This window comes from Carettochelys insculpta, chromosome 4, assembly GCF_033958435.1.
Source record: "Carettochelys insculpta isolate YL-2023 chromosome 4, ASM3395843v1, whole genome shotgun sequence".
Classification (NCBI taxonomy): Eukaryota; Metazoa; Chordata; order Testudines; family Carettochelyidae; genus Carettochelys; species Carettochelys insculpta.
Window position 1 is genome coordinate 73,055,539 of NC_134140.1, and position 17,474 is coordinate 73,073,012.

Here is a 17,474-nt window from a genome sequence, read left to right on the forward strand (position 1 = left end):
GGCACAGCATCACCTGCTGCCACCCCCAGGGGGGTCCTGCCTGCCCTGACACGGGTGCGGATGTGACAGCCACACAGCCAAGGGCCCACCCCAGACACACGGCCATGGACCACAACCCTCCACTTGCAAGCATGTCTGAAGGACACTGGCAGGACCCAACCCCATGGAGCGTGCCCCAAGCTGCATCCGTGTGGGGCAAGGGGGATGGGAGGGTCCCAGGGGCCACGTGGAGGGAAGGACTTACCATCTTGCCTCCTTACGGCATGGTGGGGGCAGGGCTTGCCCAACCCCACCATGGTCCTGAGTGCCCATATCCACATGTTCAGCAAAAAGGGGGATTTGCACCTATGATGACCATGCCACCCATAGATTGTGATGAGCAGGCCAGAAGTGAGAAAGCAGATCACTCCTGTGGGAGACTGAACTGGGAAAGGATGGGTGTAGCCTCCTGATTCAATGTATGCATTCCACTGTAGTAAAGCAGGGAGGACACAGAAAATCACCTGCCCCCAAAATCCCCAATGGCAGCCTGCTGCAGAGGCAGACAGAGGCGGGACGTGCACCACCAGGCCGCTACTGCAGGGCAGAACTGGGCGCCGGCTCTAGGTTTGGTCGCTGGCCGGCAGGCTCAGCTCATCGCCCGGGTTTGGCCAGGCCCGCCTCCCCCCGGGACAGCAGGTAGCCCCAGGGCCTCTACACCAGTACAAAGCGATCCCGAACAATAACCTCCTGCGGGCGGCACCTCCCCACCACAGCCGCTTCCCCAGCCAGACCACGTGCGCAGAGCCGGGGAAACTCCCCACCCCACAGCCGGGGAGGCCCCAGCTCCCGGGCGCGCGCTAGGCGGGAGCGCGTGGGGGGCGGAGCTCAAGATCGGTAGAGGCGGGCCGAGGCCTGGGCCAGTGCGCAGGGGCGCTGCTGCTGGGGCAGCTCGGACTGGCTGGGTTCGGCAGCGCGCGGAGATGGCGGCGGGACCGCAGCGCGAGCTGGAGAACGTGAGCGGCGGGGCCCTAAGGGCTGTGGCTAGTGGTCGTATGGGGGAGGGGGCCCTCGGGAGCCCTGCGGCGGGCGGGACATGCCGGGCGCTCCCGGGCTCTGGCGGGGAGGCTCGCAGTGTGGAGCCCGGTTGTCATGTGCCGAGCGGGAGCCGGGGCGGGCCCTCCTCTGGTCCTGTTGGAGCTGGGGCTTCCCTGAGGCCGCCCGCCTTGCATGCTCTACGCCGAGAAGAGCAACCGCTCCGTGCCTCAGTTTCCCCCTGCACTCTGAGGCCCCGTTCTGCCCTTGCACAGTGGGCTGGTTGGGTTCGCTAAAGCGGTCTGCGCGTGCCTCGGATAACAGAGTGGCGTTAGGAGGGCCCTTTCCGGGCCCTTTCCTGGCCCTGGTGTTAGAGAAATCTTATAAACACCAAACAGTCCTGTGGCACCTTAGGACGGGGTGAGCCAAAGGCGGGGGGGCTGCCCGTAAGCGGGAATGAACTTCACTAAGGGGGGGCGTGCAGCACAATGGGCTCATTCATCTTCTCAGAAAGGTTGAAGTAGGTTACTGTTTTTATGAAGTCACATCCCGATTGATAAACTTTTCCCGTACTTTTCTCACATGTGCCGAAAGGTGTGTTTTTTTTTTCACGCCAACTAAGCAGAATTTCTATCTTTGGATTACAGCAGGAAGATTGGGGTGCTGGGGGTGGGGTGGGGGAGAAGGCTGTGAATTGCAGAGACAAAAAGTGGGGCCCTGACATGAAAAGTTTGCTCACCTCTGCCTTACAGACTAACTAATTTATTAGTTTTTTCTGGACTGAACCCACTTCCTCAGAGAAACCGTAGCTAAAATGTGGGCCCTTGGGAGCAGAAGAAAAGCTGGTGTGTTGGAAAACAAGAGGCAGGCTGAAACTGTTTATTACACAACCAAATAGGTTTATTATATATACTAATGATACTAAAATGTGTTCAACAGTGAATTCTCTTTTGGTAGTTTTGTGTTTGCTTCTGAGTTTTCAGAATGCTGTTCAAGAGGCTTGTGTGGATGGATGGGAGAGGAAACTCCTGAAGTGAACTGAAATACATGAAGTGAGCCAACAGAATTGGGTACAGCTAAAAAAAAACTTTAGGGGGATAAAACAGGTTTGCACAGAGAAGTTGTGGTTATGTTTATAATAATATATGAAGATAAACATCTCTCAGAGCTGGAAGGGACCTCAAGAGGTCATTGAATCCCATCTGCTGCCCTCTTGGCAGGGCCAAGCACCATCCCCGCCTTAATTTTTAATCTATTGGCCCCCTATGCCTAAATGGCCCCCTCCAGGACTGGACTTGCAACCCTGTGTTTAGTAGGTGCATGCTCAAGCCACTGAACTATCTGTCCTCTGTCTTAATCTCCAAAACTTTGTCTGTTGGCTTTTTAGGACATAAGGGTTTTATTTATGTTCCTACATAATATTTTCTTGTCTCTGGGCTTTAATAAGGAGCACTATTTTTTTGGTTTTGAAACACTGACTAGTATTTTTGTCATAGGATTGGTTTTTTTCTTCCCCATATAACATCACTCATGGCAACAACCCTGTGGTTAGATATAGTTATATGTATGGGAAAGGCCTCAGTAAATCAGAAACAACTTAGTTGCATACATGTAAGCAACAACCCACACTTGCACACTCAAATTGGAGGTGATCATATGCACCAAATTGGTTCCTGCTGCTTCTTTAAGAAGGACTTGCAGTAGTGCCATGGCCAGGGAACCTAAGTTCTGTATTGCGTACACAAGGGACACTTGACCTTAAAAATGCAAGGTATCTGTGCCTTTGGCTATTGAGATGCAGAATCTTTCTACAAATAACATGTAGATAGTGTCTGGTTCTGGCATGGAAATGTGGCTGGAGGGTTTTTGGAAGCTGGGGATCTGTGGTTTATGAGCAACTTCAGTTAGTATAAAGAGATGCTTTTATACTCTTGAAAGTATGACTTCAGTAGCAAGCTACAAATGTGATTTACTTACATCTTTCTATTCCTTTGCTCTTCTTGTCCCCGCTCACCCCTGCTTTGACCTAGGTCTGTTGTGCAAGTGCCTTTAGCTTGTAGGAATGGGCAGCTAGGAAACAGTGTGATAAGCTGGAGAAATCTAAAGAAGTGTGTTGGTGACTTGCAGTATAGTTTAGCCAGTCCTTTTTGTTCTTAGTTTTTGCTAATGCAGATTCAGAGAAGCATAACTATTTGTTGTTAACCTGCTTTCACCAGCAAGGAGATGAGGCTCTAATACATTTCCTTTCATCACCACCTCTCAGGCTCTGCCACCTGCTTCTTTAGCTTCAGTATATGTTAGGGGCCAAATTCTATTCAGAATGCTGGAATAGATAAAAAATGCCATTCTTACCAGATTATATTATCCCAGTTAACTCCATATATACTTAGCTGACCTTATCAATGAGGTATGTTGACTTCTCCTCTCAAGTGGTTGATGTTTGAGTACAGGTTGGCTTAGTAACTTGATCAAGCAAAATAGTTCCATTTAGTCATTCTGCTGTATTGATTGCAGAAGCTCGTTTTGTCTCCTTTATGGCTGTGATGCAGTCATGTACACTTCTGCACTACTGGCAAAAGAATTCAGAGTTTTGTGTGATGGGCAACCTGCAGTCTGTGGCCCCCATGGCTGCCCCCTTCTCCCACGCTCCTCCTGCACTGGAGCCCTGCTGTTCCTGGTTTCTCCCCTTCCCTCCCACCACTTTCGGAGCACAGAAATCACCTGATCTGCCTTCTGCCCCCCTCCCTCCCAGACCTGGGGTGCCTGGAATCAGCTGTTTTTGTGACTGTTCCAGCTGTGGGAGGAGAGAGACAGTGTGGATCCTTTCAGTGGTGGTGTTGGTCTAGATCCTACTGCTAGTGTAACCCATACACCTTAACTCTCCCCTGTAGTGATACCTAGACCACTTCACAGAGAAAGAATGTGTCCTCTACAGCCTAAACTGAGAGCCACTTGGCCTTAGCTCAAGCTGTAGAGATGCCTGCACTAAGCTCCAGAGGTCCCAAATTTGAGTCTGCCTGTGGGGAGTTACACTAGGACTTGAGGATCTGTGTTGTCTTATGGTCCAGCAGACCTGTATAGTGGCCCTTGGACAGACACAACCACTGTAGGATTATATTAGAGGAATAGACTCAGGGTGGAGGACTTCTTTAAAAAAAATCATCTTCATCTGCTACTGGCAATTCTACTTCCCATTCCTGCAAGGGTAGCTGCTGTTGGGATGCTGTGGAGTTAAAGGCCAGATGGCAGTAAGAGTGGGGAGTCAGAAGGAGGGGATATGCCCTTGAAACAGTCCAGATCAATAGTGGGTAATCTGTGGGCTGCACGTGATACATTCGGGTTCTATGTGTGGCGCATCAGTCATTTTGTTTGTTGTTGTCCACCTGCAAAGTTGCCATATTCTGCTGGCTTCCCTCCATGTAGTGTGTTTTTCCTACTGGCACTTCTAATGTGATATTCGCATAAAGCAAGGGCACGTGAAGTGAGGTGCATGGTGATTGCACACAATATTGCCTGTGAGATCTGTGCACTCCCTCTGCAGCCAATCAAAGCACTGTTACAGTTTAGTTGGCACACCTTGCAAATTTTGCATGCACATGCACAAACATCAAAACTACCCATCTCAGGAGACCATTTTAGTTATGACAGTCTTGTGGTGCACTGATATGAAGGAGGGCTACTTATACAGCCCTCTCACTAGACCAGGTTACCAATCACTGCTTTAGATGCTGTGCATCTGTGTGATCATAAAACTATGGCCACATATAAGTAATAGTCATGGTCTGTTTTGTGACTTTGCTGACTAGTAGGCTTGGCATATCTGGGGGATGGGGAGAGTGGTGGTAATGTCACATGCTTTAAATTATCATCAATTAGTTAAGTTGGAGGAAACATTGGGGATGATGAAGTTGAGACAACCTCTGTTAGGTAATTGAATTATGAGTAGACAAAGGTTTATAATTAACAAAATATACATAGTAAATGTCTTTACTGCCTTTTTCTTTCTTTGCCTATCTAAAAACTGTCATTATCAATGGAAACATTTTGTGTACAACGAAACCAGCATTTACTGATAAACATCTAATTCTTTGTATTTGATTTATTCAGAACTCTTCTATAGGCACCTGCAGTGGCTTAACCAAAGGGGTCCATGAGCCCTGTTCACTTCTCTTTTCAATAGTTTTAGTTCAGTTCTAACATATCTGTACCAGTCTGAAGAGGAAATACACACAAAAAGGGAAGAAAAGGGGAAAAAAATAGCCCAGTATAAGCCAAAATAAGCATGCATAGTGACTTATGTTTTGGTTTTTATATTTAAAGTAGAACTTTAAACAGTGCAACTGTGTGTGTGTGTGTGTGTGTGTAAAAAAACACTAAAATTATTGTAAAAACTCAAATTAATCTGACTTTTTTGATCTTTCAAAACTGAAGCAGTGGACAAAACTTAGTGACTTATGGAGGTTCCTTAAAACAAATAGTATGTAAATCCTCCTAAATGTATGTACAATGTAAGACCACTAGTTTTAGGTGATCTAGAAAACAGTTAATGAAATCAAGAATTAACCTAATTAATTTAATATACTTCCAATAACCTTTTAATTGGTGTAAGGAAATCTTAACTTTTCTCCAACAGTGAAAACACATGGTTGCATGTGCATGGCCAGTGACTTCCACCAGTTCAGTGATTTGACTTTCTTGAAATGTTGGCAGCAAACATTTTAAGTTGTTGGGATGGTGTAAATTAAATAAAGTATAAAAGCGAAATGTAGTGTCATAATTTCAAAAATAGATTTTTTTAACACTAAACCAACTTATTTTTATATTACTTTTTATCTATACTGTTAAAATTTTAAACTTAAAAGTACTGCAGGAGAACCTTTCACTGCTGATCAGCACATGCGCAGATGTACTTAAGTTATAACCTCTGTATTAGAAATTCTAAAACCAGTATGGAGCAGGAGTGTAATACTTTTGTGTGTGGCCAGTGAAGTAGGAAACGGTCCCTGGCAAAGGGAAGAACTGAATCGTAGCCTTTTGAGACTTTGTGGCCGATTATACAGTAGGGTTGACTGGTGTATGATGCTTCCATTTCACACAAGCCCTAATGCAGAGACAGATGTAACAGCATAAAAGTGCATCTTTCTTTGTGTAGGCACCTGGTGTTTGCCAGTCTAAGCTGTGTAAAGACTATTGTTGCCAGTATAAACTGCTTCTGTATGAATAGGAAAAGACCTGGCCTCAGTGATGATTTATTCTTGATGCATGTTGACTGCTACATATTTAAGTGCATTTGTAGTTAGTCAAGTCAAGACTGAAGAAAGGGCTCTTCTTGCAGAGGGTCTTTTTGGGCTCAGACCCATTTTGGAAACCTTGATGTCCTCTGCCTGGTCTCCTGCCCCCCCGGGGACCTGAAATAGGAGTGGGATGCAAAATTAAGATACCAGCCAGATGTTAATGGGTGGTGAGTGCTCTCTGCTGGCAAGTGGGTCTGGGTGGTAAGCTGAGACATTCCACAAAATACACAGCTACTGCATCCCATGGGGGAGGGAGGGGGGAAAAAAGGAGTGGCAGGAAAGGCTGAAGACCCAGAAGCTGGGAGTCACCAAGGTCTGTGTGTGCATGTGTGTATTGGGCCATTTTTGAGTGGGGGTATCACATAGCTAAAGGGGGCTGGGGTTATGGTACCTCAGGGAGGCTCATTTTTACCAGGTAGTGTTACTTGCAAGCCAAAATGGGGGGGCACTCTTCCCCATACCAGTGGACAAGAGCAGGCTTAAGAGGAACCCCAAGAATTCCAGACCTACTACCTTAATCTGAGCTGCCACATCTAATTAAATAAATATCAGTCCCACTTCTCCGTTGGCTCCTGTCCCAGTGCTTCCCGCTTTGGGACCTCTGGAGTTGCAGCACCAACTGCCTGCTACTATGACAGCAGGGGCTAGCCAAGCCAAATATGTGTGAGTGGTATTGCAACTTGGTGCATTGGGTTCCGGTGCTACTCATGGGGAGTTGTCCTTGCTGGCCCAGTCCCACAATTGTCGTAATGGAGAAACAGCCAGGCCACACTTAAGCAGTGCTGCAACCCTTTGCAACCAGTTATAGTGCTTGCAGCAGTCCTGAACCCAGTCAGCCCCAACACCTTTTGGCTAATTCTGATGATGCAACTTTGTGTAGAAATTAAGCTGTCAGCTCTAATGAGCCATAAAATCCTTTTGCAGGTTGGGACAGAATTCCCCTTGCAAACCCTTGAGCAAGGGTCAAGAAGGAAGTCTTCTGTTGAATGTCATGGGCCCTCCTCTTCTATCCTTTTTTTAGAAAACTGGCTTATGAATACAAATAATTCAGACACTAAGTAAAATGCATCATGTGACATTTTTAAAGCTACAATCTACTGAATGGTACATGCACAGAAATAGGTTACACATTCTTGTGTGTGAAGTGAAAAACGTGGAGTTTGAATCTGTTTACACAGAGTGTAGGTATAAGGGTAAGTCTAAGTGCTAATGGGGGCTATTACTGATACTTCAGAAACAGTGTCTCTGTACTCAAGGTAACAATCTGAATGGTTTTGTTTTCCTGTACAGTAGACCCCTGACTTAAACAACTTTGACTTATGCATTACTTGCAATAACGTGAATCAAAATTGTGGTGGAGTGGTAAGGAGCTGAGAACCTGGCGGCAGCCTGGCTCCTGCCTGATTCCTGGCTTCTTACCATTCCTGGGAGCCAGGAAACTGGCCAGAAGTGCTGAAAGCAATGGGAAGCTGGGAGCCAAGCGCAGTCAAGACTGGGGGACCTAAAGGCAGCAGGGCCCCTCCCCCACCTGTCCCAACATGGGCAAAATTTGACTTACATGTGGTTGCCCAGGAGTGCAACCCACTGGTGAGTAGGGGACTTACTGGAAGACCAAATGGTGCCTGGTCCGGAATCCATCTTGAATTAGGTGTTTTTCCATGGGCATGGGGAACTAAAACAAAAGATTGTCACCCTGCGGAAAGTCCATTTAAGGAATGGAAAGCAATCAGTGTTGTCTTCAGCTGGCCTTTGAAATGCCCTCCCTACCCTGAGAGGATACACATGCAGGAACCTGAAAATAAAGAACTTGAAGGATACAAAGAGCTTGAGACCCAAGCTAGGGCGAAAAGATCATGTCTGTCTTGAAAGATTTTACCTGCAGTAAGGACTAGGGTTAGAATTACATTCTGTAACAATCTCTCTTAGGGTGCGTCAACACTGGCTGGCTACTTCGAAGTAGCTGGCACAATGTTGAAATAGTACGCATCATGTCTACACGCATCATGCGCTATTTCGACGTTGAAATCAATGTTGGGTGGCGAGATGTCGAAATCGCTGTTCCTTTCGGAAGATGGGAATAGCTCCCTAGTTCAATGTTCAAGTCGAAGTAGGGCATGTGTAGACGATCCGCAGCCTGCTACATTGAAATAGCGGGGTCCTCCATGACAGCCATCAGCTGAGGGGTTGAGAGATGCTCTGTCCAGCCTGTGCAGGACTCTGTGGTGGCCATGTGCAGCAGCCCTTAGCCCAGGGCTTCTAGCTGCTGCAGCTGGGGGTCCATGCTGTGTGAGCAGGGTCTGCAACTGGCTGTCAGCTTTGCGGACCTTGTGCTGTGCAGGCCAAGTGTGTCTGGGAAGGGCCCTTTAAGGCAGCTGCTTGCTCTTGCCCCAGAAGGGCTAGTCCAGCCTGTGACCCCATCTGCCGGTTTTGCTGGCCCCTTATTTTGACGGGGAGCGCTTGTGTGTGTGGATGCTCCACATTTCCTTCTGGGGCAGCTCCTTTCGACGTTCCCTGTTGCTACTTCAACGTTGAACATTGATGGCACCAGCCCTGGAGGATGTGTAGATGATGTGTTGAAGTAGCCTATTTCAATGCTCTTACATTGAGGCTACGTCTACACTAGTATCAGGATTAGCTGGCAAATGCTGTTTATTTCAGTTTAGTAACTTACTTTAATCTGTTCTCACTTGAAAGCATTTAAATCCTACTACTTTTTTACTTCGTATCCAGTCCAATGTATATACTTCTCAGGGTGGAGGGGCAGCAACCACTGTGTATCTTTCTTTGTTAGAGAGCTAACTTTATGAAGTTTGTCCATGTAAAACTTTCTTGCCCTGTAAAATAGATTTACTTGAGGATTTGGCCCCTTTTGGAGAACTGGGTTCCTGGTGGCTATGAGCATCCTTAGAGTTGAGCCCTCACAGAATCTGTATTGCTTTGCTGGGGTGCTGTTAGCCCAACTCTTTGGGCTATCCTTGGCCAACTCTTCACCAGTCAAGCTGAGCTTTTGGCACAGCAGAACAGCAGGTAGGGTACCCCAGCAGACAACAGGGTAGGTGGGCTCAGTGGCATGATAAGCGCACAGGGTAACAGCCCTAGGGGATCTCTGTGGTCAAACTCATCACAGTAGGCTTGGCCAGAATCAATTTTAAATAGTCATCTCAGGCTCATTTCACCTGGCACGCTGAAACTGATTAGGAGAAAGTGAGGATGTCTTGGTAATAGTTGGCCAAGGATAGCCTCTCTCCCCCCACACCTCATCCTGTTTTTGCAGGTATCCAGTGTCATTAGCTATCTAGGGAGCAGTGTTTTCTGTAAGCCAAACACTTCGGTGGCCAACCAGGAGAGAAGCAGGTGCTGCCCAGCTGATTAACAGAGTGCCACATCCACCCATAGTAGGCAGAATGTTTCTGTTGGTGGTGCGTGTAACAGAATTGAGTCTCCCCATGGGTGGGGAAGAAAATAAATGGGACCCTGGTAGGGAGCCCTCCACAGCCTTCTGTCTTGTCACTGCTGCACTTACAGGCCTGTTGTGCAAGGACCAGGAGCTTTTTCAGTAGTGAAGTGATCTCTCCCTCGTGGGAATTTACCATGCTTTTGGTTCTGGCTGGGGGATCTTTTCTGTCCTGCTGAAAATGCCGCCCTTTCTTGTGCCTGCAGGGGTCTGGCATCACTGATTGTCCAGAGAGCTCCATGCAGCAATGCTGCAAAAAATCACTGAAACAGACAAAAAAAAAAATCAGGAGTGAGGGAAGGCTGAAAATGAAAATTGATAACCATCATATTGGCAAAAAGCAAAAATGGATTTGTATATGGTATAACGTACTTATTCAGATTTCTGGGTTTTACTTTTTAATGTTGAATGGTGAATGACAACTTTTATTTACTGGATTTTTTTTAATGTTGAATTTCAGTCTACATTTTGAATGCAATCAGAATTCTGCAAAATGCACAATAGGATCATTTAATTTTTTTCAAAATGTAGGACACAAGAACAATCACACTGGGTCCAAGACAAGTGGCCTCGCTAGCCCAGTATTTTGTTTGACAATGGCTAGTGCTACATACTTTAGAGAACATGAACAGGGCAACCTTGAATGATCAGTCTGTGATGGCCAAGAACAGCTTCTGTCACTTGGAGGTTTAGGGATGATTGGAGTTGAATCCTTGACCTTATTGACTAATAACTGCTGTTGGAATTGTCCTCCATGAACTTACTTCCTTTTTGAACCTAGTTAGTCTTGGCTTTCACCACTTCTCAGGGCATCAAGTCCCACAGGTTGACCATATGCTGTGAGAAGTACATCCTTAGGTTTGTCTTAAACCTGCTTCCTAGTAATGTCAGCGGGTGACTGTTGGTTCTTGTGTCAAGTGAAGGGGTAAATAATACTTCTCATGGTTAGACATCTGTCCTAGTCTGCCTCACCCCATAGTTCTCCTTTGCTAAACTAAAAAGTCCTAGTCTTTTTACTCTCTTATATGGAAGGTGTTCTGTATCCCTAGTGACTTGTGGTGTTTCACAGCGCCACTTCAAAGTCTAATGCGTCTTTTTTGAGACAGAGCAACCAAAACTGCTTGCAGCATTCAAGGTGAGTGTCCCAGAGATTTACATAGTAGCAATTATGATACTGTTAAACTAACTTTGTTTCAAGACATATTAGGTGCTCTTATTTAATGAACAAACTGCTTAAACAAATCAGCTATTGACTGTCGCTAGTAAATTGATTTGTTTCTGGTCACCATGGGCAGGATTTTCAAGGAATGCTTTAACATCTGTACTCTGGGAGTTCCCAATGTAGGAACACCTGTGACAGGGACCCTGGCAGGTGGAAGTGGAAGCAGTTTTACATGCTGCTGTTTCTCTTCCCCACCTTCCATTTGGGAGAACAGCAGTGCAGGGATCTGGTCTACTGGAGACTTTTCCCTGCCACTCCCATATGGGGGAGGAGGGAGGGTTGGGAGCAGTGTGGGACTCCAGGCAAGTGCCCTACTCCCATTCCCGTAACTGGCCCTGGGGAAAATCTTTAATCCTACACAACCTGTTTTCCTGGGTTTGCTGATTTAAAGAAGTTTGGGTGTACTTGTGCCTAGAGCAATATGTGAAAGAACATATCTGCTTGTTTAGACATCCAAATATCCCTTAACTAGCAGCCAAGTGTCAAGGGTTTTCAGGGGTGTAAGATCCTTCTCTCCCACCAGACTGCCCTTCATAGGTTGGAAGAGAACAACTCTGACAGATCTCAGTTCTTGCTTGGCTTTTCTGCTTCAAATGACCTCGGGAAGGAGAAGTCTCTCTGCCCCTGCTAGTTAAACTGAAGTTAAAAGTTCTTGCACAGCACAAATGGAGTACAGCTTCCTTTTGGAAAATAGCAATGGAGCAAATGCTGACATTTACCAAACTGAAAACAATATAGACACTGCAGTAGGACATTGTGACTTATTTATAAAGCTTGAATTGACCTCAAAATGAAGTTGTTTCCCCCTGCTTCTGCATATAACTAAAGCTCAGTTTGAGGGCTCATGAATTCTGCATATTTATAAAATGATTTTAATTAAACCATTACTTGGGTTATCAATTTTAAAAGGCATAATCTTTCAGAATGTGGCAAATGAAAAATACTGGATCCCTGAGGCTTGTGTGGGTGAGGTTTTTTTTGTCATTCTTGCTTAAAATTTACAGGTCTTCTAGAGGTTTCAGATTATCTTCAGTTTCTTCTTTCCATATAACAGCCAGTCTGCTTCTGGTATGGAACAGTTGTTTGACATCACTAATGTGCCATGAAGTGTAACAAGTTATTAAAGGTTCTACTGTACTTAAGGGGTTTTGGAATAAAGCCTGTCACAGCCCACACAATATTTGAAAATGGGTTCTAAAATCCAAAGGTGAGGGGTTGCTGACAGCAAAATGGCTTCTGTGTTCCCTGTGTAATTAACTAGTGATGGCTCCTAGAAGCCTAGTAAGAGACTGCATAAAACCAATCTAGCTGACCTCCTGCTTTGTGTAAAGATAAACTGGTTCAGCACAATATAAGCGTGGTGATGAAGACTGCTTGTTGCCGAGTATGATTGTGGATAGGATGACCACCCATCCCATATTTGGCATGATGGTTCTGTATTTGGGACACAAAAAAGCCATCCTTACTTATTTTTTTTAAAAGAGACTAATTTTTCCCATATTTAGGCCCTCCCCCCACTGACCTTGTCCACCAGCAGCTGTGCAGGCACAGCTGCAGGCTGGAGAGCACTAGGTCACTTCCCTGAGGCTCAGGGAAGTGGGGAGAGCGTGGGTGGCTGCTTCCCCAGGACTCCCTGAGAGCACCTGTGGCTTCCACCTCTTTCCTGGCTCCCTGGGGCATGGTGGGGCTGCCTCTCCCTGTCTCATATTTGGGACAGGGAGATATGGTCTCCCTACTCCAGGGAGTTGTAGTTGCTCAGGTGGCTGATAAGGTCTATAATTGTGATTCCTGTTTGCCCCACAGTTGTGATTCTTGTTTGCCCCACATCTGTACTACCTCTGGCCTATGCATTTCAAGGAACTCAGACAAGCTGCTGGTGCCATGTGAAATGGTAGTTGGAAGACTAGTGGAAACTATTCAACAAACCTATGTCCTCCCGGGGACTAGAATAGGTGCAACTGAAATGGTTCAGACTGGCAGTATTTGCCCTAATGAAGCACAAATGTATTGAGGATGGTGCGATTTGGGAAGTGTCTGTACAAAGCAGGCATTGTGGATGAGATGAACTCAGTATGTATCTTTAACAGACTGTAGACTCAATTTTGGATATGGAGCTCAAGCTATTTGGAGTGGCTCATTAGTGTGAATATCATCCTTGTGGCACACAGCCAGAAGCAGGATATGAACACGAAGCCAGTTTTGAGTTCTGCACTTGATACGTGGTTAGTGAAATTCAGGTGTGAATTCTTTACTTGTGACTTCATTGTTCAAGTTGTTTTAATCTCCCTGTCTGTCTATCTTGCCACCCCCACAAGCCTATCATAGTGATAGATAGGTCCCTCACATGAAAATTCTTGGGTTTACTCCTAGTCCCATAGGACCGGTTGCTTACCTCAGATCAAGCCCACGTAGTCTCTGTCCAAAGACAATGCTTGTAGCCAATCCTATAAGAATTTTTTCATAGTTAATAAGCATTTTTACAAGGTTAAAGGAAGTGAAAACGCACGCACAGAGAGAGAGAGAGGTTAGTGCTAGCTTTCAAAAGATGCTGCTGTGGTCTCCAGGACTAATCCTATATAAAAAGTCTGGGGTCACTTGTGCTAAGAAGTCTTGGACTTCTGGGAGAGGGCAAGCAGCATACAGATGTTTCTTTTTGGGATTGTCTACACTGGGGTTTTTCTTCCATAAAAACACTTTTCTTCCGTAAGAGAATACCTTGTGATTGCACAGCTGAGCCTCTTAATCAGAAATAACAGGTTTTTTAACTCAATAGTAACTTCACAAAAACAAATTACTTTCACTGACTTCCCTTCCTCTCAGTTCCACAGTTGGGTCAGTATATACAAAGCAGAGCTAATTACAACTTAACTGGCCTCCTAGGAGGCATCCCATCAAGCTCAGGTGGGTATCTACGCTAGGCAAGGCTGAAAACTCTGCTACTTTTTTCCTCAGGTCTCCCAAATTGTTGGGCTCCCTGCTGTTCTGGCCATGCTGCTGCAGAGCTTCTGGGGCTCTGGCACTTGGCTGCTGGGGAGCTCTGGTACTGATTCGGCAGAGCTCCAGCTCCTAGAGCTCTGGTTTGCCCCACGGGCTCCAGCCTGGTCATGGCTCTGCGGGGGCTGCAACAGGTCTCCCCACCACCCTGTGCAAGGAGCTTCAGTCCCAGTCTGGGTTTAAGTGGGGCAGCAGTGGGGCTTTCTACCAGCCCCACACCATTCCTTGAGGTGCCACACCACGGGGCACTGTACAAAGCAAAGGTGCACAGGCTCTGGCTTCCACCCTGAGTTGTGGGGCTTGGGGCCCCAGGCTTTCTTCTTGAAGAGAACGTGAGCTTTCTGCCCTGGGCCACAGTGACTCTAGTGCCAGCCTTGCTGGCAGGATCACATCCTAAGGTCCTGGACTGCAGGTAGAGAACTGCTGATTTAGGACACCTCTCAAAACTAGCTCTCAAATCATTGTCTTGCTCTGTAATTTCTTCAGTTTTTGCTGCATTTCAGTTTGGGGAAATGGAAACTGAAGGAAAGTGCCCCCTCAAAAGGTTCTTTCCTCCCTAAGAAGGGCTTCTAATTTTCATTCTCTTCAGCTTTTGAAACTTTCCCATTAGAATGTTTTATCAGTGGATGCTGACAAGGGCTGCCTCTGCTTTTCCTAATCCAGTCTCCTAGAAATGTTGCCTCCATCCCCCCCAAAAAAAGAATCCTGGTGGACAGTGTTCCCTGTCTTTCTCTTATCAGAAGAAAAATTCCATAATACACCAGAGAAATCTTTCATCTGTGATTTGGCATGTTCTGTATTCTTCACATGTGAAATCATGGAGGGGATCCTCAAAGAATCCATTCTGAAGCATGTGGCAGAGGGTTAGGTGAAAGTGATCAAGAGTAGTCAACCTGGGTTCCCCAAGGGCAAGTGGTTCCTGACCAATCTGATTAACCTCTATGATGAGGTAACAGGGTCTGTGGACATGGGGAAGTCAATGGATGCAATATACCTTGACTTTAGCAAAGCTTTTGATACAGTTTCCCACAACATTTTTGCCCATAAGGTAAGGAAGTATGGATTGGCTACATGGACTGTAAGATGCACAGAAAGCTGGCTAGATGGTCAGGCCCAGCGGGTAGTGCACAATAGCTCAATATCTGGTTGATTGGTTGGTTTCAAGTAGAGTGCCCCAAGGGTCAGTTCTAGGGCTCATACTGCTCAGCATCTTAACATGGATGAGGGGATGGATTGCATCTCCAGCAAATTTGCAGATGACTCTAAGCTAGGGGGATGGTAGATAAATTGGAGGAGAGGGATACAGTCCAGAGTGAGCTAGACAAATTGGAGGATTGAGCCAAAAGAAATCTGATGAGGTTCAACAAAGGACAAATGCAGAGTCCTACACTTGGAACAGAAGAATCCCAAGTATTGTTACAAACTGGGGACTGACTGGCTAAGTAGCAGTGCAGCAGAAAAGTCCCTGGGGTCAGTGTGTGAGAAGCTGGATATGAGTCAACAGTGTGCCCTTGTAGCCTAGAAGGCTAATGGCATATTTGTGTGCATTAGGAGAAGCATTTCCAGCAGATCTAGAGAAGTTTTTTCCTCTCTTCTGCACTGGTGAGGCCACATCTGGAGTACTGTGTCCAGTTCTGGGTCCCTGAGTATAGAAAGCATGTGCATGCACTGCAGGAAGTCCAGCAAAGGGCAATGAAAATGATTAGAGGGTGGAGCACATAACCTGTGAAGAGACTGAGAGATCTCAGCTTGTTTAGTGGAGGGGCAATTTGATAGCAACTTACCCCTTCCTGAAGGGAGTGGGGCGGGGGGTGGGGGGGTGTTCCTAGAGAGGCTGTTCTCTGTAGTGGTGAATGGTACAATAAAAGAATGTTCCTCTGTTCAGCGTGGACCGTGCTGGTAGGCAGCACCATGTTCAGCGTTGCTCATGGTGAGGGTTCCAAGGGTGGCAAAGATTTTCAGGGGCTTGCCACTGCCAGGAGGAAGCCTCCCACTACAGCACATATTTCAGGGGCTTGCTGTTGCCAGGGGGAAGTCTACCCTGGCAGCAAAGATTTCAGGGACTTACCACTCCTGCCTGAGCAACACTGAAGGGACCATTCCAACAACCCCACACCCCATGACATCCCCCTAATTCAGTTATAAAAGCAAGAGTTGTTAGTTAATTTGGGAAGAAAGTATCAACATAGATCACCAATCTTTTTTTCTTTCATGTTATACTGTGGTTTCAAAGCAGGGAAAGTAGCTGAGGGACCAGATGACATGGCATAGTCATCTGGGTGATCCCAGAGCACATAGATGTTGATTCCAGCTTTTTCTTCTTTTCTTCTGAAAAAATGTCCGTTTGCTTCCAATGGGATGGGAATGAGGGCAGTGCAATGTAATGTGGGACAATGACATCACATGATTGTGGCAGCAATAAGTCAACTTTGTCGGGAGTTTGTGGGAAGGTGAGGATAGTCAAATTTGAATTTATAAATCTCTGTTACAAAATCAGTTTGAATTTATCTTGTAGTGTATATGTAGTGTTAATGACCTAATGGTTAATTTGTTAAATAACTTACTCAGGGTTCTCACTGAAGTTAAAGCTGCTTGAGATTTGTGTGGTACAAGAAGTTGGCCTGTCTCAATCACCCATTGAAAGAGTATATGGCAAAAAACTGTGGTGGGGAAAATTTTAATCTGAAATTTATGGTGTTTAAATTTCAGGGTTCCCTGGAGATAACACAAAGCACAGAAGATGATCCTCTACTTGATGCACCACTTCTTTCACCTCATGCATTACATTCCCACCTGAGACCAAAATTCCATGCTATTCCGACAGTTTTAATTGCCAATTTTCTGTTGCTTATACAAGTAAGTGGTGTTTTTTTGGAAAAGTACCCTCAAATTCTAATTGAGTATGAGGCTATAACAGGAAATTCTGCTTCTCCAGCTATGATGCCCTGGATCCAAATCAGGGATTATGGGTAAGGACAGAGGTAACCTGTGCTGCATGTTCCTTTACCTTGTACTTCCAATATTCTATTCCAACATTGCAAGCTTCCAGTCTATGTATACATGACAGGTAAGCTTTAACCTCATCAGCTAGGAAGGAAATTGACTTGAATGTGTTGAATGTTGAGTGCTCTAAAATGACAAATTGGAGTGTAGCCTCAGGCCCAAGCAAAGTATACAAAGGTATACTTAAACTTTTTAGTATACTTAAACTTTTTAGTCTGAAGTTGACTTTTAAAAGATTTAATAGTACTTTAGCTTTAAACACTAAACCAATCTGAATATTTGATTTTACTACTACTGTGAATGTAGCCTTCTCTGTACTCAGCTAGTTCCAATGCTTGGTAAAGGTTCCTGAGGTGTTGCCCTAGCCCACCTTCCGTTTTCTCATGTTAGAAAAAAGTCTTTAGCTCCCCTTTGTAAGGGAACTTGCACTGATGTAACCGCATCAGCATACTTAACAGCATTTGGATAGGTCTGATCTGGCCAATGCACTAAT

At 45.8% G+C, this 17,474-nt stretch overlaps 1 protein-coding gene across 1 annotated transcript in view; it reads left to right on the forward strand.

Annotated features, from left to right (window-relative positions):
• The first annotated feature begins 898 nt into the window (after nt 1-898).
• TMEM192 (transmembrane protein 192) overlaps nt 899-17,474 on the forward strand; it is a 43,554-nt gene continuing 26,978 nt past the window's right edge. Inside the window, exons 1-2 of the mRNA XM_074991874.1 lie at nt 899-995; nt 16,688-16,834. Of these exons, the coding sequence (XP_074847975.1) occupies nt 963-995; nt 16,688-16,834 (180 nt within the window). The 5' untranslated portion in view covers nt 899-962. The remainder of the gene's footprint in view (nt 996-16,687; nt 16,835-17,474) is intronic.